The 22,545-nt window shown below is 46.4% G+C and overlaps 1 protein-coding gene across 1 annotated transcript in view; it reads left to right on the forward strand.

Annotated features, from left to right (window-relative positions):
* The window catches only part of LOC149438005 (receptor-type tyrosine-protein phosphatase kappa-like), a 197,632-nt gene that overhangs the window by 145,901 nt on the left and 29,186 nt on the right, over window positions 1–22,545 (forward strand). Inside the window, exons 18-20 of the mRNA XM_089660339.1 lie at window positions 10,744–10,859; window positions 19,769–19,924; window positions 21,906–22,041. Coding sequence (XP_089516465.1) covers window positions 10,744–10,859; window positions 19,769–19,924; window positions 21,906–22,041 — 408 coding nt within the window. The remainder of the gene's footprint in view (window positions 1–10,743; window positions 10,860–19,768; window positions 19,925–21,905; window positions 22,042–22,545) is intronic.

The following is a 22,545-nucleotide window of genomic DNA, read 5'->3' on the forward strand; positions in this document are numbered from 1 at the left end:
AAGGGTGGACTGTGATGAGTACGGAAGGGTGGACTGTGATGAATACGGAAGGCTGGACTGTGATGAGTACGGAAGGGTGAACTCTGAGTACGGAAGGGTGGACTGTGATGAGTACGGAAGGGTGGACTGTGATGAGTACGGAAGGGTGGACTGTGGTGAGTACGGAGGGGTGAACTCTGGGTATGGAAGGGTGGACTGTGATGAGTACGGAAGGGTGGACTGTGATGAGTACGGAAGGGTGGACTGTGATGAGTACGGAAGGGTGGACTGTGATGAGTACGGAAGGGTGGACTGTGATGAGTACGGAAGGGTGAACTCTGGGTACGGAAGGGTGGACTGTGATGAGTACGGAAGGGTGGACTGTGATGAGTACGGAAGGGTGAACTCTGGGTACGGAAAGGTGGACTATGATGAGTACGGAAGGGTGGACTGTGATGAGTACGGAAGGGTGGACTGTGATGAGTACGGAAGGGTGGACTGGGATGAGTACGGAAGGGTGGACTGTAATGAGTACGGAAGGGTGGACTGTGATGAGTACGGAAGGGTGGACTGTGATGAGTACGGAAGGGTGGACTGTGATGAGTACGGAAGGGTGGACTGTGATGAGTATGGAAGGGTGAACTGTGGGTACGGAAGGGTGAACTGTGATGAGTATGGAAGGGTGAACTGTGGGTACGGAAGGGTGGACTGTGATAAGTATGGAAGGGTGGATTGTGAGTATGGAAGGGTGGACTGTGATGAGTACGGAAGGGTGGACTGTGATGAGTACGGAAGGGTGGACTGTGATGAGTACGGAAGGGTGGACTGTGATGTGTACGGAAGGGTGGACTGTGATGAGTACGGAAAGGTGGACTGTGATGAGTACGGAAGGGTGGACTGTGATAAGTATGGAAGGGTGGACTGTGATGAGTACGGAAGGGTGGACTGTGATGAGTACGGAAGGGTGGACTGTGATGAGAACGGAAGGGTGGACTGTGATGAGTACGGAAGGGTGGACTGTGATGAGTACGGAAGGGTGGACTGTGGGTACGGAAGGGTGGACTGTGATGAGTACGGAAGGGTGGACTGTGATGAGTACGGAAGGGTGGACTGTGATGAATACGGAAGGCTGGACTGTGATGAGTACGGAAGGGTGAACTCTGGGTACGGAAGGGTGGACTGTGATGAGTACGGAAGGGTGGACTGTGATGAGTAAGGAAGGGTGGACTGTGATGAGTACGGAGGGGTGAACTCTGGGTATGGAAGGGTGGACTGTGATGAGTACGGAAGGGTTGACTGTGATGAGTACGGAAGGGTGGACTGTGATGAGTACGGAAGGGTGGACTGTGATGAGTACGGAAGGGTGGACTGTGATGAGTACGGAAGGGTGGACTGTGATGAGTACGGAAGGGTGGACTGTGGGTACGGAAGGGTGGACTGTGATGAGTACGGAAGGGTGGACTGTGATGAGTACAGAAGGGTGGACTGTGATGAATACGGAAGGGTGGACTGTGATGAGTACGGAAGGGTGAACTCTGGGTACGGAAGGGTGGACTGTGATGAGTACGGAAGGGTGGACTGTGATGAGTACGGAAGGGTGAACTCTGGGTACGGAAAGGTGGACTATGATGAGTACGGAAGGGTGGACTGTGATGAGTACGGAAGGGTGGACTGTGATGAGTACGGAGGGGTGAACTCTGGGTACGGAAGGGTGGACTGTGATGAATACGGAAGGGTGGACTGTGATGAGTACGGAAGGGTGGACTGTGATGAGTACAGAAGGGTGGACTGGGATGAGTACGGAAGGGTGGACTGTAATGAGTAAGGAAGGGTGGACTGTGATGAGTACGAAAGGGTGGACTGTGATGAGTACGGAAGGGTGGACTGTGATGAGTACGGAAGGGTGGACTGTGATGAGTATGGAAGGGTGGACTGTGATGAGTACGGAAGGGTGGACTGTGATGAGTACGGAAGGGTGGACTGTGATGAGTACGGAAGGGTGGACTGTGATGAGTACGGAAGGGTGGACTGTGATGAGTACGGAAGGGTGGACTGTGATGAGTACGGAAGGGTGGACTGTGATGAGTACGGAAGGGTGGACTGTGATGAGTATGGAAGGGTGGACTGTGATGAATACGGAAGGCTGGACTGTGATGAGTACGGAAGGGTGAACTCTGGGTACGGAAGGGTGGACTGTGATGAGTACGGAAGGGTGGACTGGGATGAGTACGGAGGGGTGAACTCTGGGTATGGAAGGGTGGACTGTGATGAGTACGGAAGGGTTGACTGTGATGAGTACGGAAGGGTGGACTGTGATGTGTACGGAAGGGTGGACTGTGATGAGTACGGAAGGGTTGACTGTGATGAGTACGGAAGGGTGGACTGTGATGTGTACGGAAGGGTGGACTGTGATGTGTACGGAAGGGTGGACTGTGATGAGTACGGAAGGGTGGACTGTGATGAGTACGGAAGGGTGGACTGTGATGAGTACGGAAGGGTGGACTGTGATGTGTACGGAAGGGTGGACTGTGATGAGTACGGAGGGGTGAACTCTGGGTACGGAAGGGTAAACTGTGATGAGTACGGAAGGGTGGACTGTGATGAGTACAGAAGGGTGAACTCTGGGTACGGAAGGGTGGACTGTGATGAGTACGGAAAGGTGGACTGTGATGAGTACGGAAGGGTGGACTGTGATGAGTACAGAAGGGTGAACTCTGGGTACGGAAGGGTGGACTGTGATGAGTACGGAAGGGTGGACTGTGATGAGTACGGAAGGGTGGACTGTGATGAGTACGGAGGGGTGAACTCTGGGTATGGAAGGGTGGACTGTGATGAGTACGGAAGGGTTGACTGTGATGAGTACGGAAGGGTTGACTGTGATGAGTACGGAAGGGTGGACTGTGATGAGTACGGAAGGGTGGACTGTGGGTACGGAAGGGTGGACTGTGATGAGTACGGAAGGGTGGACTGTGATGAGTACAGAAGGGTGGACTGTGATGAATACGGAAGGGTGGACTGTGATGAGTACGGAAGGGTGAACTCTGGGTACGGAAGGGTGGACTGTGATGAGTACGGAAGGTTGGACTGTGATGAGTACGGAAGGGTGAACTCTGGGTACGGAAAGGTGGACTATGATGAGTACGGAAGGGTGGACTGTGATGAGTACGGAAGGGTGGACTGTGATGAGTACGGAGGGGTGAACTCTGGGTACGGAAGGGTGGACTGTGATGAGTACGGAAGGGTGGACTGTGATGAGTACGGAAGGGTGGACTGGGATGAGTACGGAAGGGTGGACTGTAATGAGTACGGAAGGGTGGACTGTGATGAGTACGAAAGGGTGGACTGTGATGAGTACGGAAGGGTGGACTGAGATGAGTACGGAAGGGTGGACTGTGATGAGTACGGAAGGGTGAACTGTGATGAGTACGGAAGGGTGGACTGTGATGAGTACGGAAGGGTGGACTGGGATGAGTACGGAAGTGTGGACTGTAATGAGTACGGAAGGGTGGACTGTGATGAGTACGGAAGGGTGGACTGTGATGAGTACGGAAGGGTGGACTGTGAAGAGTACGGAAGGGTGGACTGTGAAGAGTACGGAAGGGTGGACTGTGATGAGTACGGAAGGGTGGACTGTGATGAGTATGGAAGGGTGAACTGTGGGTACGGAAGGGTGAACTGTGATGAGTATGGAAGGGTGAACTGTGGGTACGGAAGGGTGGACTGTGATAAGTATGGAAGGGTGGATTGTGAGTATGGAAGGGTGGACTATGATGAGTACGGAAGGGTGGACTGTGATGAGTACGGAAGGGTGGACTGTGATGAGTACGGAAGGGTGGACTGTGATGTGTACGGAAGGGTGGACTGTGATGAGTACGGAAAGGTGGACTGTGATGAGTACGGAAGGGTGGACTGTGATGAGTATGGAAGGGTGGACTGTGATGAGTACGGAAGGGTGGACTGTGATGAGTACGGAAGGGTGGACTGTGATGAGTACGGAAGGGTGGATTGGGATGAGTACGGAAGGGTGAACTGTGATGGGTACGGAAGGGTGGACTGTGATGGGTACGGAAGGGTGGACTGTGATGAGTACGGAATTGTGGACTGTGATGAGTACGGAAGGGTGGACTGTGATGAGTACGGAAGGGTGGACTGTGATGAGTACGGAAGGGTGGACTGTGATGAGTATGGAAGGGTGAACTGTGGGTACGGAAGGGTGAACTGTGATGAGTATGGAAGGGTGAACTGTGGGTACGGAAGGGTGGACTGTGATAAGTATGGAAGGGTGGATTGTGAGTATGGAAGGGTGGACTGTGATGAGTACGGAAGGGTGGACTGTGATGAGTACAGAAGGGTGGACTGTGATGAGTACGGAAAGGTGGACTGTGATGTGTACGGAAGGGTGGACTGTGATGAGTACGGAAAGGTGGACTGTGATGAGTACGGAAGGGTGGACTGTGATGAGTATGGAAGGGTGGACTGTGATGAGTACGGAAGGGTGGACTGTGATGAGTACGGAAGGGTGGACTGTGATGAGTACGGAAGGGTGGACTGTGATGAGTACGGAAGGGTGGACTGTGATGAGTACGGAAGGGTGGACTGTGATGAGTACGGAAGGGTGGACTGTGGGTACGGAAGGGTGGACTGTGATGAGTACGGAAGGGTGGACTGTGATGAGTACGGAAGGGTGGACTGTGATGAATACGGAAGGCTGGACTGTGATGAGTACGGAAGGGTGAACTCTGGGTACGGAAGGGTGGACTGTGATGAGTACGGAAGGGTGGACTGTGATGAGTACGGAAGGGTGGACTGTGATGAGTACGGAGGGGTGAACTCTGGGTATGGAAGGGTGGACTGTGATGAGTATGGAAGGGTTGACTGTGATGAGTACGGAAGGGTGGACTGTGATGAGTACGGAAGGGTGGACTGTGATGAGTACGGAAGGGTGGACTGTGATGAGTATGGAAGGGTGGACTGTGATGAGTACGGAAGGGTGGACTGTGATGAGTACGGAAGGGTGGACTGTGATGAATATGGAAGGCTGGACTGTGATGAGTACAGAAGGGTGAACTCTGGGTACGGAAGGGTGGACTGTGATGAGTACGGAAGGGTGGACTGTGATGAGTACGGAAGGGTGGACTGTGATGAGTACGGAGGGGTGAACTCTGGGTATGGAAGGGTAGACTGTGATGAGTACGGAAGGGTTGACTGTGATGAGTACGGAAGGGTGGACTGTGATGAGTACGGAAGGGTGGACTGTGGGTACGGAAGGGTGGACTGTGATGAGTACGGAAGGGTGGACTGTGATGAGTACAGAAGGGTGGACTGTGATGAATACGGAAGGGTGGACTGTGATGAGTACGGAAGGGTGAACTCTGGGTACGGAAGGGTGGACTGTGATGAGTACGGAATGGTGGACTGTGATGAGTACGGAAGGGTGGACTGTGATGAGTACGGAGGGGTGAACTCTGGGTACGGAAGGGTGGACTGTGATGAGTACGGAAGGGTGGACTGTGATGAGTACGGAAGGGTGGACTGGGATGAGTACGGAAGGGTGGACTGTAATGAGTACGGAAGGGTGGACTGTGATGAGTACGAAAGGGTGGACTGTAATGAGTACGGAAGGGTGGACTGTGATGAGTACGGAAGGGTGGACTGTGATGAGTACGGAAGGGTGGACTGTGATGAGTACGGAAGGGTGGACTGTGATGAGTACGGAAGGGTGGACTGGGATGAGTACGGAAGGGTGGACTGTAATGAGTACGGAAGGGTGGACTGTGATGAGTACGAAAGGGTGGACTGTGATGAGTACGGAAGGGTGGACTGTGATGAGTACGGAAGGGTAAACTGTGATGAGTACGGAAGGGTGGACTGTGATGAGTACAGAAGGGTGAACTCTGGGTACGGAAGGGTGGACTGTGATGAGTACGGAAGGGTGGACTGGGATGAGTACGGAGGGGTGAACTCTGGGTACGGAAGGGTGGACTGTGATGAGTACGGAAGGGTGGACTGGGATGAGTACGGAGGGGTGAACTCTGGGTATGGAAGGGTGGACTGTGATGAGTACGGAAGGGTTGACTGTGATGAGTACGGAAGGGTGGACTGTGATGTGTACGGAAGGGTGGACTGTGATGAGTACGGAAGGGTTGACTGTGATGAGTACGGAAGGGTGGACTGTGATGTGTACGGAAGGGTGGACTGTGATGTGTACGGAAGGGTGGACTGTGATGAGTACGGAAGGGTGGACTGTGATGAGTACGGAAGGGTGGACTGTGATGAGTACGGAAGGGTGGACTGTGATGTGTACGGAAGGGTGGACTGTGATGAGTACGGAGGGGTGAACTCTGGGTACGGAAGGGTAAACTGTGATGAGTACGGAAGGGTGGACTGTGATGAGTACAGAAGGGTGAACTCTGGGTACGGAAGGGTGGACTGTGATGAGTACGGAAAGGTGGACTGTGATGAGTACGGAAGGGTGGACTGTGATGAGTACAGAAGGGTGAACTCTGGGTACGGAAGGGTGGACTGTGATGAGTACGGAAGGGTGGACTGTGATGAGTACGGAAGGGTGGACTGTGATGAGTACGGAGGGGTGAACTCTGGGTATGGAAGGGTGGACTGTGATGAGTACGGAAGGGTTGACTGTGATGAGTACGGAAGGGTTGACTGTGATGAGTACGGAAGGGTGGACTGTGATGAGTACGGAAGGGTGGACTGTGATGAGTACGGAAGGGTGGACTGTGATGAGTACGGAAGGGTGGACTGTGATGAGTACGGAAGGGTGGACTGTGGGTACGGAAGGGTGGACTGTGATGAGTACGGAAGGGTGGACTGTGATGAGTACAGAAGGGTGGACTGTGATGAATACGGAAGGGTGGACTGTGATGAGTACGGAAGGGTGAACTCTGGGTACGGAAGGGTGGACTGTGATGAGTACGGAAGGTTGGACTGTGATGAGTACGGAAGGGTGAACTCTGGGTACGGAAAGGTGGACTATGATGAGTACGGAAGGGTGGACTGTGATGAGTACGGAAGGGTGGACTGTGATGAGTACGGAGGGGTGAACTCTGGGTACGGAAGGGTGGACTGTGATGAGTACGGAAGGGTGGACTGTGATGAGTACGGAAGGGTGGACTGGGATGAGTACGGAAGGGTGGACTGTAATGAGTACGGAAGGGTGGACTGTGATGAGTACGAAAGGGTGGACTGTGATGAGTACGGAAGGGTGGACTGAGATGAGTACGGAAGGGTGGACTGTGATGAGTACGGAAGGGTGAACTGTGATGAGTACGGAAGGGTGGACTGTGATGAGTACGGAAGGGTGGACTGGGATGAGTACGGAAGTGTGGACTGTAATGAGTACGGAAGGGTGGACTGTGATGAGTACGGAAGGGTGGACTGTGATGAGTACGGAAGGGTGGACTGTGAAGAGTACGGAAGGGTGGACTGTGAAGAGTACGGAAGGGTGGACTGTGAAGAGTACGGAAGGGTGGACTGTGATGAGTACGGAAGGGTGGACTGTGATGAGTATGGAAGGGTGAACTGTGGGTACGGAAGGGTGAACTGTGATGAGTATGGAAGGGTGAACTGTGGGTACGGAAGGGTGGACTGTGATAAGTATGGAAGGGTGGATTGTGAGTATGGAAGGGTGGACTATGATGAGTACGGAAGGGTGGACTGTGATGAGTACGGAAGGGTGGACTGTGATGAGTACGGAAGGGTGGACTGTGATGTGTACGGAAGGGTGGACTGTGATGAGTACGGAAAGGTGGACTGTGATGAGTACGGAAGGGTGGACTGTGATGAGTATGGAAGGGTGGACTGTGATGAGTACGGAAGGGTGGACTGTGATGAGTACGGAAGGGTGCACTGTGATGAGTACGGAAGGGTGGATTGGGATGAGTACGGAAGGGTGAACTGTGATGGGTACGGAAGGGTGGACTGTGATGGGTACGGAAGGGTGGACTGTGATGAGTACGGAATTGTGGACTGTGATGAGTACGGAAGGGTGGACTGTGATGAGTACGGAAGGGTGGACTGTGATGAGTACGGAAGGGTGGACTGTGATGAGTATGGAAGGGTGAACTGTGGGTACGGAAGGGTGAACTGTGATGAGTATGGAAGGGTGAACTGTGGGTACGGAAGGGTGGACTGTGATAAGTATGGAAGGGTGGATTGTGAGTATGGAAGGGTGGACTGTGATGAGTACGGAAGGGTGGACTGTGATGAGTACAGAAGGGTGGACTGTGATGAGTACGGAAAGGTGGACTGTGATGTGTACGGAAGGGTGGACTGTGATGAGTACGGAAAGGTGGACTGTGATGAGTACGGAAGGGTGGACTGTGATGAGTATGGAAGGGTGGACTGTGATGAGTACGGAAGGGTGGACTGTGATGAGTACGGAAGGGTGGACTGTGATGAGTACGGAAGGGTGGACTGTGATGAGTACGGAAGGGTGGACTGTGATGAGTACGGAAGGGTGGACTGTGATGAGTACGGAAGGGTGGACTGTGGGTACGGAAGGGTGGACTGTGATGAGTACGGAAGGGTGGACTGTGATGAGTACGGAAGGGTGGACTGTGATGAGTACGGAAGGGTGGACTGTGATGAGTACGGAGGGGTGAACTCTGGGTATGGAAGGGTGGACTGTGATGAGTATGGAAGGGTTGACTGTGATGAGTACGGAAGGGTGGACTGTGATGAGTACGGAAGGGTGGACTGTGATGAGTACGGAAGGGTGGACTGTGATGAGTATGGAAGGGTGGACTGTGATGAGTACGGAAGGGTGGACTGTGATGAGTACGGAAGGGTGGACTGTGATGAATATGGAAGGCTGGACTGTGATGAGTACAGAAGGGTGAACTCTGGGTACGGAAGGGTGGACTGTGATGAGTACGGAAGGGTGGACTGTGATGAGTACGGAAGGGTGGACTGTGATGAGTACGGAGGGGTGAACTCTGGGTATGGAAGGGTAGACTGTGATGAGTACGGAAGGGTTGACTGTGATGAGTACGGAAGGGTGGACTGTGATGAGTACGGAAGGGTGGACTGTGGGTACGGAAGGGTGGACTGTGATGAGTACGGAAGGGTGGACTGTGATGAGTACAGAAGGGTGGACTGTGATGAATACGGAAGGGTGGACTGTGATGAGTACGGAAGGGTGAACTCTGGGTACGGAAGGGTGGACTGTGATGAGTACGGAATGGTGGACTGTGATGAGTACGGAAGGGTGGACTGTGATGAGTACGGAGGGGTGAACTCTGGGTACGGAAGGGTGGACTGTGATGAGTACGGAAGGGTGGACTGTGATGAGTACGGAAGGGTGGACTGGGATGAGTACGGAAGGGTGGACTGTAATGAGTACGGAAGGGTGGACTGTGATGAGTACGAAAGGGTGGACTGTAATGAGTACGGAAGGGTGGACTGTGATGAGTACGGAAGGGTGGACTGTGATGAGTACGGAAGGGTGGACTGTGATGAGTACGGAAGGGTGGACTGGGATGAGTACGGAAGGGTGGACTGTAATGAGTACGGAAGGGTGGACTGTGATGAGTACGAAAGGGTGGACTGTGATGAGTACGGAAGGGTGGACTGTGATGAGTACGGAAGGGTAAACTGTGATGAGTACGGAAGGGTGGACTGTGATGAGTACAGAAGGGTGAACTCTGGGTACGGAAGGGTGGACTGTGATGAGTACGGAAAGGTGGACTGTGATGAGTACAGAAGGGTGGACTGTGATGAGTACAGAAGGGTGAACTCTGGGTACGGAAGGGTGGACTGTGATGAGTACGGAAGGGTGGACTGTGATGAGTACGGAAAGGTGGACTGTGATGAGTATGGAAGGATGGACTGTGATGAGTACGGAAGGGTGGACTGTGATGAGTACGGAAGGGTGGACTGTGATGAGTACGGAAGGGTGGACTGTGATGAGTACGGAAGGGTGGACGGTGGGTACGGAAGGGTGGACGGTGGGTACGGAAGGGTGGACTGTGATGAGTACGGAAGGGTGGACGGTGGGTACGGAAGGGTGGACGGTGGGTATGGAAGGGTGGTCTGTGGGTATGGAAGGGTGAACTGTGATGAGTACGGAAGGGTGAACTGTGGGTATGGAAGGGTGGACAATGAGGGAGAGATTATAGACTGGAAAGATGCTGGACAGTAAAGGTGGATGTGATGTTGTCCAGATGGTGTAACTCTTCCTGCTTGTAGACTCTCCGTTTCTGCTCAGAGTCCTATTTTGTAAAAGTGGTGCAGTACACAGTACTTAAAGCAGTACCAGTAACCTGCATCTGTCCCCTGAAGTACTCTTCTGCCACTAGATGTCCTCAGTCTGATGAGATTTTAATCATGGATAGCATCAGACAACCCATTTCCTCTGAGCCCAAGTCATCATGGATCCAGCCCAAGCCATCATGGATCCACCCCCAGCCCCTGACTGGATAATGAAATGTGAAGCAGCACTTGGATGAGCTCCGCTCTCTTTTACTCTGTTCTCACATCCTATCAGCATGCTCATTGTCAATACATGAGCTGATTGGCCTCTGGTGCTGCTTCTCAAACCCAAAGTCTGATCTGCTGTTGTCCAGTGAGTGCAAAAGCTGATACCAGGTGACATTCCAGTACTGACACTGCTTGTATTTATAAAACACACGGAATGACGTGTTCATGATTACAGCACTGCATTGGTTTGTGTCTTTTATGTCTGCAGTTCAGATTTGTTTATAAACGTCCCAACTCATTTCAGTTTTAAATGTTGAATCCCCTCAGGTCAAATGTGAGTGCTACTGGCCGGAGCAGAGCGAGACCTACGGTGACATCACAGTGTCTGTCCAGAAAATCACCCAGACTGCCGCCATCATCAGCCGCACCTTCAGCCTGAAGAAAGTAAAAATTTTATTATTTTTTATGAAATCCTAAAAATAGAAAAAAATTTAATAGAACCAAAAATTCTATTTTTCTATTTTTTCTATTTATATTCTTTTTTTGTCTAATTTGTCTCATTGAAATGGAACTAAAACTATGCAACAAAGCATTGCAAAATTATTTACAAATTATTTATTTATATTTTTGCATTTTTGTGCTTTTTTTTAATCTAAAATCCTAGCAAGCAAAATAAAAACAAAAACATTTTTATTATTTATTAATAAAAATAGAAAAAAAAATCATCAGGAAACTAACTTACTTACTTTGTTTCTCTCTATCTCCGGTCTGATCCATGTTTATAAACAATGTTACTTTGTATCTCTCTATCTCCGTCTGATCGATGTTTATAAACAATGTTACTTTGTATCTCCATCTCCCGTCTGATTGATGTTTATAAACAATGTTACTTTGTATCTCTCTATCTCCGTCTGATCGATGTTTATAAACAATGTTACTTTGTATCTCCATCTCCCGTCTGATTGATGTTTATAAACAATGTTACTTTGTATCTCCATCTCCCGTCTGATTGATGTTTATAAACAATGTTACTTTGTATCTCCATCTCCCGTCTGATTGATGTTTATAAACAATGTTACTTTGTATCTCTATCTCCCGTCTGATCAATGTTTATAAACAGTGTTACTTTGTATCTCTCTATCTCCGTCTGATCGATGTTTATTAACAATGTTACTTTGTATCTCTCCATCTCCCGTCTGATCGATGTTTATAAACAATGTTACTTTGTATCTCTATCTCCCGTCTAGATCGATGTTTATAAACAATGTTACTTTGTATCTCTATCTCCCGTCTGATCGATGTTTATAAACAATGTTACCTTGTATATCTCCATCTCCGTCTGATCGATGTTTATAAACAATGTTACTTTGTATCTCTCCATCTCTCGTCTGATCGATGTTTATAAACAGTGTTACTTTGTATCTCTCTATCTCCCATCTGATCCATGTTTATAAACAATGTTACTTTGTATCTCTCCATCTCCCGTCTGATCGATGTTTATAAACAATGTTACTTTGTATCTCTCTATCTCCCGTCTGATCGATGTTTATAAACAATGTTACTTTGTATCTCTCTATCTCCGGTCTGATCCATGTTTATAAACAATGTTACTTTGTATCTCTCTCTCTCCCATCTGATCGATGTTTATAAACAATGTTACTTTGTAACTCTCTATCTCCCGTCTGATTGATGTTTATAAACAATGTTACTTTGTATCTCTCCATCTCCCATCTGATCGATGTTTATAAACAGTGTTACTTTGTATCTCTCTATCTCCGTCTGATCGATGTTTATAAACAATGTTACTTTGTATCTCTCCATCTCCCATCTGATCGATGTTTATAAACAATGTTACTTTGTATCTCTCTATCTCCCGTCTGATTGATGTTTATAAACAATGTTACTTTGTATCTCTCTATCTCCCGTCTGATCGATGTTTATAAACAATGTTACTTTGTATCTCTCTATCTCCGTCTGATCGATGTTTATAAACAATGTTACTTTGTATCTCTCCATCTCTCATCTGATCGATGTTTATAAACAATGTTACTTTGTATCTCTCTATCTCCCGTCTTTTTTTTTTTTTTTTAATTTAAATATTTATTAATTTTCCATACAAAATACAACATTCCATCATTACTCTCATATAACATACAAAACCATCATTTATATCCCTTTCTATCTTTATTCCCATTGCCCCCCCCCCCCCACCACCTATCTAATACCCCCACCCACTCTGTATTTCTCCATTACATTTTTTCTTACATATTTTCACATATCCCACTCTACTGCTTCATATATTTCACCTTGGACACAAAATCCTCCCATTTTCCCAATCCTATCTTTATCCCAGAGATTATCCCAATTAAGCGAACCATTGTCTCCCAAAAACCTTGAATCTTTGGGCACTCCCACCATATGTGATATAAAGTACCTACCTTTCCACACCCCCGCCAACACTCTGGTGTATTCTCCCCACTCATCTTATATTCTATGTTCGGTAAAATGTGCCATCTTGTTAAACACTTATAGTTTATCTCCACCTCTCTCATGCTTACGTTCTCGTGTGTTAATCTATATATTTTCCTCTGTTTATCTTCATCTATCCCTATTACCAAATCCCTTTCCCATTTTGTTATGTACATTGGCTTTGTGTGTGTGTCTAACTCAGTGAGAATCCTATAAACTCTTGCCGTGCCCGTTTCCCATCTCCACGTGATTCCAACAGCTTCTCAAACATATTCCAATCCTTTCTCAGTCTCAAAGGTATCGGAAGACTCCCAACAAAGTGTTTCAATTGGTGATATCTCCACTCATCTATCTTAACCACTTCCCGACTGGCCGTTGCATATAAACGGCCGGACGGTGGCACTGCAGGGTCGGGTGGCCGTTTATAAACGGCCTCCCCGCACCCTGCTTGTGCGCGCTCCCTGGGAGCATGCAGCACCGCGATCCGGTGCCCGCTGTGTCCTCTGGACACAGTGAAACACCGATCGTCGGACGGGACCTCTGTATGAGGTCCCGATCATGTGATCACTGATTGGCCAATCAGTGATCGCATGCAAAGTAGTAAGCAAGATGTCACTTGTGACATCATTGCTTACTACGTGTGAAATCTGTGAATGATCACAGAGGTCACATGGTACAAGGCTATTCACAACAGCCTTGTACCATGTGACAAGCTGTGACCAATCACAGCTCACTCAGTACTTCTCAATGAGTGCAAGAATGCAGACAGAGAGAAAGAGAAATGATTGCTTTTACATCCTATATGGGTGTACAAGCAATCAGTGTAAAAAAAAAAAAAAAATCTTCATCACCCCCCACAAGTAGTACAGTGTCACCATGGTGACACTGTACTGCTAGGGTGACAGTATGTAAAAAACAAAAATAAAAATAAAAAATAATATGAAAAAATGAAATAAAAATGTAAAAAAAAATGTTTAAAAATTATAATTTTTGGTTATAAACTAATTTGGATTTTTTTTTTTTTTACTAAAAAGATAACAGAATAAATTTTGGCCAAGATTTATGATGGAATATTATTTATTTGCAAATTTTATAAAAAAAAAAACACTTTTTTAAAAATTTTGGGAATTTTCCATTTACAAAGCAAAAAAAAAATAAAAATCCCAGCAGTGAATAAATACCACCAAAATAAAGCTTTATCTGTCTCAAAAAAATGGTAAAAAATTCCTTTGGGTACAGTGTTGCATGACCGCGCAATTGTCATTTAAAGTGTGATAGCGATGAAAGCTGAAAATTGCCCTGGACAGGAAGGGGGTAAAAGTGTCCGGACAGGAAGTGGTTAATAAATAGTTCCCTTTTATCCTTTTTCAAGTCCTTAAGAGTTCTCAGTTCCTGCCCTTCCATAGTATCTCTCAGCTGAATATCCTCCTTTTTAAACCATTTTCCTGTGCTCTCCTCCCTCCCTGGGGGAAAATACTCCGTGTTCCTCAGTGACATTAATTGTGAGTTAAAATCTCACTTCATAAGCTTGTGCAATTTATCCCAAACCCTTAAAACTTTTAATGTATAAACACTCGTGGGATCTTTTAATCCTCTATATTGTGCTGCACCCACACTACTCTACTCAAGTTAACTCCGCTTAGTTCATTTTCAATTTTAACCCACCTTTTCCCCTCTGGATTGTGTGTCCAGTCATAAATTCTTGCAAGAACTGCTGCTCTATAATACCTCTTGATATCTGGCATTCCCAATCCTCCCTTCTCTTTATTTCTACTCAACAAGTCATAAGATATTCTGGGTTTTTTATTTTTCCATATATATCTTGTTAACATCTTCTTAATTACCTTAAAAAAAAAACCTCCGGAAGCCTAATTGGGATCATCTGGAATTTATATAGGATTTTAGGTACGATTACCATTTTTATCAGATTTATGCGCCCTATCCAAGACGGGTTACCTCCTCCTAATTTCTTTAGTTCCTCCTTAATCTCATTTAAAAGTAAGATATAATTTATCTTATACAAATCCATATGTGAAGCAGTGAGTTTAACCCCTAGATATTTTATCTCTCTATCTTTCCATATAAAAGGGAATTCTTTTTATATCTTTTCTTTTTCACTATTTGGAAGATTTACATTTAAGATCTCAGTTTTTTTCAAATTTGATAACTCCCCATAATCCTTTAAGCTCTTCATTAAATTTGGAAGTGTTATCCTAGGATTTCCCACATAGAACAACAGATCGTCCGCAAAGGCAGCCACTTTATGTTCTATTCCTCCTATCTCTATTCCTTTTATATCCATATTATTCCTAATTGTTGCCAGCAAGGGTTCCAATGATAATACATACAACAATGGGGACAGTGGGCATCCCGGTCTTTTTCCATTTGACATCCCGATAGGTTCCGACCTCTCTCCATTAACCAATATAACCGCGGAGGGCTTTCTATACAGCTTTCCTATCCACTCTCTCATTCTAACTCCCAATCCTAGAGTCTCCAGAGTGTCTATCATAAAACTCCAATCCACTCTATCGAATGCTTTCTCAGCGTCGATTGAAAGCACCACCGCCGGAGTTTTCCCCTTCCTGGCTTTTTGGATAAGCAACAGAGTTCTCAACCCATTGTCTCTACCCTCCCTCCCCGTTACAAATCCCACCTGGTCCCCCTGGATCCATTCTGGCATTAAATCTTTCAGTCTATTTGACAAAACCTTTGCATATAACTTAGTGTCTATGTTCAACAGTGAGATTGGTCTATAGCTAGAGCACTGAGACGCATCCTTCCCCTCCTTTTGAATAAGTACCACATGGGCCTGTAAAGATTCTCGCCTCATCTCCATCTCTCCACCTAGAGCGTTCATATATTTCTTCAATTTCTGTATCAACAAATCACTATATTTTTTATAGTACCTCGCAGTATTACCATCTGGGCCTGGACTTTTCCCCGTCATTGAACTTTTTAATGCTACTTTTATTTCCTCCTGTGTAATTTCTAAATCGAGGGACATCAATTGCTCTTCATTTAACTTCGATAGTCCAGCGTTTTTTAAGTATTTCCTTCTTTTTTCTTTACTCACATTCCCACTTTTATTTATTGAATCCTGGGAAGTAATATTATACAGCTTGCTATAATATTCCTTAAACACCTTGGCGATCTCTTTGGTAAAATGAACCATTTCTCCCTTGGGGTTTCTTATTTTTTCTATATAATTCCTGTTTTTCTTTTTCCTCAAAGCTCTCATTAAAAATTTTCCTGGTCTATCTCCCCATCTATACCTCTCACTTGCCACTTTAATAAAAACTCTTCTCTCCTCTTCCATCAGTATCTCTAGTTCTTCTTTCTTTTTTATTATCTTCTGTCTTATCTCTTTTGTTATTCTATTTTTATGTATCTGCTCCAGGTCAAATATTTATTTCAACAGCCCAGTAAGTTTCTCTCTTCTTTCCCTCTTCTTTTTTGCCCCAGACGCTATCAGTATACCTCCTATATAAGCCTTGTGGGACTCCCATACTGTGGCTGCCGACACTTCCCCTTTCTCATTCTTCTTAAAAAATCTTTTGATCTCTTCTCTAATCTTCTGATCAATCTCCTGATCCAAGAGAAGAGCCTCATTCAACTTCCATCCAATACCCCCTGTCCTCCGCCTCCCCCACCCTAATCTCAATATAACAGGGGCATGGTCTGGGAGAGACATTGCCTCTATCTCTACTTTAGCCGCCATCTCAGTAAGTTGATGATCCACCAATATATAGTCCAATCTCAAGTACATCTCGTGTGCATTAGAGAAGAAGGTATAGTCTCTCTTTTCCATGTATTATTCTCCAAATATCCACCAGTTGGCACTCATGCATCACCTTCTTTAAAATTCTCAGAGACCTACCTCCCTCTCACTGCACAGGAGAGGTCGTGTCCATTTTTGGATACATACAAAAGTTCAAGTCCCCCACCACTATCAAACACCCCTTTTTAAAGGCCATCAATTTTCTCAAAACACTTTTCAAATACAACTCCGGTCTCTTATTTGGGCAATAAATATTCGAGATTGTACATTCCATTTCCTGCAACCTACCTCTCAAAAACAAAAATCTCCCTTCTGGATCTATTACTCTTTCCTCCAGCTCAAGCCTTATATTTTTTGCAAACCCTATTGCTACTCCCTTTGCTTTCCAAATTGGGGAATCTGCATAATACCATGTTGGATAGTTTCTAGAATTCAACTTATTATTTGACTTGATCTCCAGATGTGTCTCCTGCAAAAAGACCACAGAAGCTTCTCAAAATTGTAACTTCTTAAATAGCTTAAATCTTTTCCCAGGACAATTCAACCCATTTACATTATATGTTATAAACCGTAGCTCTTCCATATTTCTTGTATCTTTTTTGTTCTCCTCAATTTCCTCTTTTCCACCCTCAATTCCCTTGTACTACCCTTCCTTATGCAGAGTGTTATTTTTAGTACCAGCTCCCCTTTCCCTCCTATCCACCCTCCCCTGTTACTCTCTTCCCCTCCCACCCCCCCACCACCCCTCCCATTTTTAGGCCTCTAATTTGCCTATTAATCATTTGTGGGTCTATACCCACCCTTGATTAAACCTTAGGGTTGAACTCCACTCATGAACGGCACTACCTCCTTCCAACCACCCCAAATACCCTCCATCTATCTATTTATTTCTGTTAACTTTATTTTTCACGGTGTGTGAGGAGAAAAAAAGAAAAAAAAAACACTGAGACGTCATCTAGAGGAAGCGTCATTGGGAGGAAAAAATGGTGCGGGGATAGAGAGAGAGAGAGAGAGAAAGAGAAAAAAAACCCACACATGTCCCCAACACCTCTCTACTCCTCCTCATTACCGTTATCTAACAATCTTCCAAGCCTCCTTTCCACTAACCTCCATTTCTCCCTCTTCTTCCCACCCACTAATAACTGTTCTATGTAATTCCAGTCTATCGCAAAAGTCTCTCAGGTCCTCTGGAAATCTCAGGTATGCTGTAACACCATTCTTCCATCCGATTAAACACTCTGGTTTACCCCATCTATAGTGTACATTCCGTTCTCTCATCTGCTCAAGCAGGGGTTTCAAAGATCTCCTTCTCCATAAAATCTCAAGTGATAAGTCCGCAAAGATCTGAATGTTCATTTCTCCATACTTAATAATTGTTTTTCCTTTAATCCTTCTCCAAATCTCCTCCTTATCCCCATACTTGTGCAGCTGAGCAATTGTATCTCTTGTTTTTTCCTTCTCCTTTCCTTGGTGAAACTTTCCTGATCTATAGATTCCCTCCAACTTGACCAACTCTGTTTCAGGTCTATCCAGAATGGAGTTAAAAATTTTACAAACTGTTTTTCTCAATTCTTCTCCTTTAAAGATTTCTGGGACTCCTCGTATCCTAAGGTTGTTTCTCCTATCTCTATTTTCTTGTACTTCCATCTTATACAACAATTTTTCTGAGTGTTCCCAATAGTAGCAATCCTTTTCCCTAGATCTGAAATGTTTTGGGTATGATTTTTAACTTTTTCCTCCGTTTCTTCCACTCTCAATAACAAATGCCCCAAATCCTGTCGTATAGTTGTCATTTCTTGCTTTAAGGCTTTTTCCAGATCTTTAAACATTTCTGCCATTTCTCTTTTATTCGGCATTTGTAAGTCATTTTCCAGGTCCTTCCTCTCTATATTTTCTGACCTTTGTTGGCTGCTACTATTCAGGCCCAGCGATAATCTAGGGCTATTTTCCAGGCTGATTTCCATTTCCCCTTTTTCACTTCCACTTTGAGACCTTTCTGGAGTCACATTCCCCTGGGACGTATATTTTTTAATCGTACCTGTCTGGGACCCTTTAAGTCCGCTTCCTTTTCACCCTTATTCTTCATCCCTTCTGTGTATCTATTTCTCTTTAGACAGCCTAATGGGAGACTTTAGGATATATATTAGAGTTCTTTTCCTCTTCTCTTCCCAAGCCAGTAATCTCTTATCTTCTTCCAGATGTCTTAAAATCCCCCTGGGAATCCCCCTGGGAATCCCCCTGCTCTTCTTTACAGGATTTTTTAGCTACATATCACACAGTCCAAGACACCATAGAATTCACATATTACTATTAACTTAGGCCATCTTCACTCACCCTCCTTCATGTATATTCTCCTGTGAGCTGGCCCCAGACCACGACTGTCCACCTCTCTCTCCTAGAATATGTCCCGGGGGATTCCTACAGGGTTCCTTCAGTCCTCTGACGTCTGCTGATGGCTGTTCGACCGCTGCCTCCACTGCTTCTGCTGCCCAGTGGGTTAGGGAGTAAGTCGACCTCTTCCTCTCCTCCCTGAATGCCGGCCAGCTTCTCCCCTTCCCAATGCTACTTTGCGGCAGACCACGTGGTCACGCCGCATCACTCCGTCACCTCGGCAGCTCCACTGCCGTCTCTCAGGTCTTCGGGGGATCGTCTCCTAGGGATTGGGGCCAGTCTCCACTCCCGCCCCTCTCCCAGCTACAGCATCTCATGTCCCAGGCCCAGCCGACTCAGGTAGGTCTCCACGCACCGCTACATGCGGGTTCTCGGGGTGGTGGCTATGGAGGTTTACCGAAGAGCACTCACCGCGTGCTCTCCTGCACCGCCATGCTCAGGCTCCGCCCCTCTCTCTATCTCCCGTCTGATCGATGTTTATAAACAATGTTACTTTGTATCTCTCTATCTCCCATTTGATCGTTGTTTATTAACAATGTTAAAGCAAGCAAATACAAACCTTATATATGATGAGGTCAGTGAGCAGCATTACAGCAGTCTTTGTTTTTGAGTCCCCCCCGTAACCTTCTTTTATCTGTTGATCCCACCAGTAGATATCTTATTTTTTCCTCCTGTAATACGGTGGCAATGCTGTCTTATGTACATCTCTCCGGTTCAGGCTATGGTGCAGGTTACGGTGGATCAGCTCCAGTACTTGCGCTGGCCGGATCATGGGGTGCCTAGGAACACGTCTGACCTGGTGCAACTGATAGAACTGATGGACAAGCGTAGGACCCCCGGGTCCGGACCCACCATCGTACATTGCAGGTATGGTGCTAGGTACAGTTCGCATCCATAAAAGTACATTGCCCCGAGTAGTGTTTATTTCCTATCATTATCAGCTCCATCTAGTGTCCATAATGTGATATTTTCCTGATTGCAGTATTTCAGGAACGTACCATTATACAGTGGGGCAAAAAAAGTATATATTCACCACCAATTGTGCAAGTTCTCCCACTTAAAAAGATGAGAGAGGCCTGTAATTGGCATCATAGGTAGACCTCAACTATGAGAGACAAATGAGAAAACAAATCCAGACAATCACATTGGCTGATTTGGAAAGAATTTATTTGCAAATTATGGTGGAAAATAAGTATTTGGTCACCTACAAACAAGCAAGATCTCTGGCTCTCACAGACCTGTACCTTGTTCTTTAAGAGGCTCCTCTGTCCTGCACTCATTACCTGTAGCAATGGCACCTGTTTGAACTTGTTATCAGTATAAAAGACACCTGTCCACAACCTCAAACAGTCACACTCCAAACTCCACTATGGTGAAGACCAAAGAGCTGTCGAAGGACACCAGAAACAAAATTGTAGACCTGCACCAGGCTGGGAAGACTGAATCTGCAATAGGCAAGCAGCTTGGTGTGAACAAATCAACTGTGGGAGCAATAATTAGAAAATGGAAGACATACAAGACCACTGATAATCTCCCTCCATCTGGGGCTCCACGCAAGATCTCACCCCGTGGGGTCAAAATGATCACAAGAACGGTGAGCAAAAATCCCAGGACCACACGGGGGGACCTAGTGAATGACCTGAAGAGAGCTGGGACCAACGTAACAAAGGCTACCATCAGTAACACACTACGCCGCCAGGGACTCAGATCCTGCAGTGCCAGACGTGTCCCCCTGCTTAAGCCAGTACATGTCCGGGCCCATCTGAAGTTTGCTAGAGAGCATTTGGATGATCCAGAAGAGGATTGGGAGAATGTCATATGGTCAGATGAAACCAAAATAGAACTGTTTGGTAGAAACACAACTCGTCGTGTTTGGAGGAGAGAGAATGCTGAGTTGCATCCAAAGAACACCATACCTACTGTGAAGCATGGGGGTGGCAACATCGTGCTTTGGGGCTGTTTCTCCACAAAGGGACCAGGACGACTGATCCATGTACAGGACAGAATGAATGGGGCCATGTATAATGAGATTTTGAGTGCAAACCTCCTTCCATCAGCAAGGGCATTGAAGATGAAACGTGGCTGGGTCTTCCAACATGACAATGATCCCAAAACATACCGCCCGGGCAACGAAGTAGTGGCTTCGTAAGAAGCATTTCAAGGTCCTGGAGTGGCCTAGCGAGTCTCCAGATCTCAACCCCATAGAAAACCTTTGGAGGGAGTTGAAAGTCCGTGTTGCCCAGCGACAGCCCCAAAACATCACTGCTCTAGAGGAGATCTGCATGGAGGAGGAGATCTGCATGGAGGATGGGCCAACATACCAGCAACAGTGTGTGCCAACCTTGTGAAGACTTCCAGGAAACGTCTGACCTCTGTCATTGCCAACAAAGGATATATAACAAAGTATTGACATGAACTTTTCATATTCACCAAATACTTATTTTCCACCATAATTTGCAAATAAATTCTTTCCAGATCAGCCAATGTGATTGTCTGGATTTGTTTTCTCATTTTGTCTCTCATAGTTGAGGTCTCCCTATGATGCCAATTACAGGCCTCTCTCATCTTTGTAAGTGGGAGAACTTGTACAATTGGTGGGGACTAAATACTTTTTTGCCCCACTGTATGGCCTTTGGATGGAGCTAACGATCATAGGAAATACATTTATTATGGGGATTAATCATGGTGGCTGTGCTGAGCCATTCACACAGCAAATTGTTTATTATTAGACTCCTTTGAGTCTTGTATGCCTGGCTTCATGTAGGGGGCATGCTTTCTTTGGGGGGTCAAGTAATTTCTTTCTTCCTATAAATCCAATTCACACCCCAGTGGTCTTCCATGTTTGCAGTGCTGGGATTGGCAGAACGGGCACATTTATAGCACTGGATATTCTCCTGAAGATGGCGCATGCAGTGAAGAAAGTGAATGTGTATAAGTGTGTGTCAGAACTGCGGAAGAAGAGAGTGAAGATGGTGCAGGAAAAGGTTTGTTCATGTTCTATTGTCCTCCTTTATGTCACACCACTGACTTCACCATCACATGACACCTAATCCAATGTCACCTGATTCCCTATTCTCCCTGATAGACAACAAATAGCTAATAAATGGCTATAGATGATACTCTTTATTATTTATATAGCTCTGACATATACCACAGCGCTGTACAGAGATCACTGAGCCAGTCACATCAGTCTCTGTACCAGAGGAGCTTACACTCAAATGTCCCCTCCCCCACAGTCACATCAGTCTCTGTACCAGAGGAGCTTACACTCTAATGTCTCCTCCCCCACAGTCACACACTATTCTTATTATTATACATTTAGCTCTGACATATACCGCAGCGCTGTACAGAGAACACTGAGTCAGTCACATCAGTCTCTGTACCAGAGGAGCTTACACTCTAATGTCCCCTCCCCTGCAGTCACATCAGTCTCTGTACAGAGGAGCTTACACTCTAATGTCCCCTCCCCCACAGTCACATCAGTCTCT

This window comes from Staurois parvus, unplaced genomic scaffold, assembly GCF_062004578.1.
Source record: "Staurois parvus isolate SC_StPar_1 unplaced genomic scaffold, SC_StPar_1.0 ptg001227l, whole genome shotgun sequence".
NCBI classification, from domain to species: domain Eukaryota; kingdom Metazoa; phylum Chordata; class Amphibia; order Anura; family Ranidae; genus Staurois; species Staurois parvus.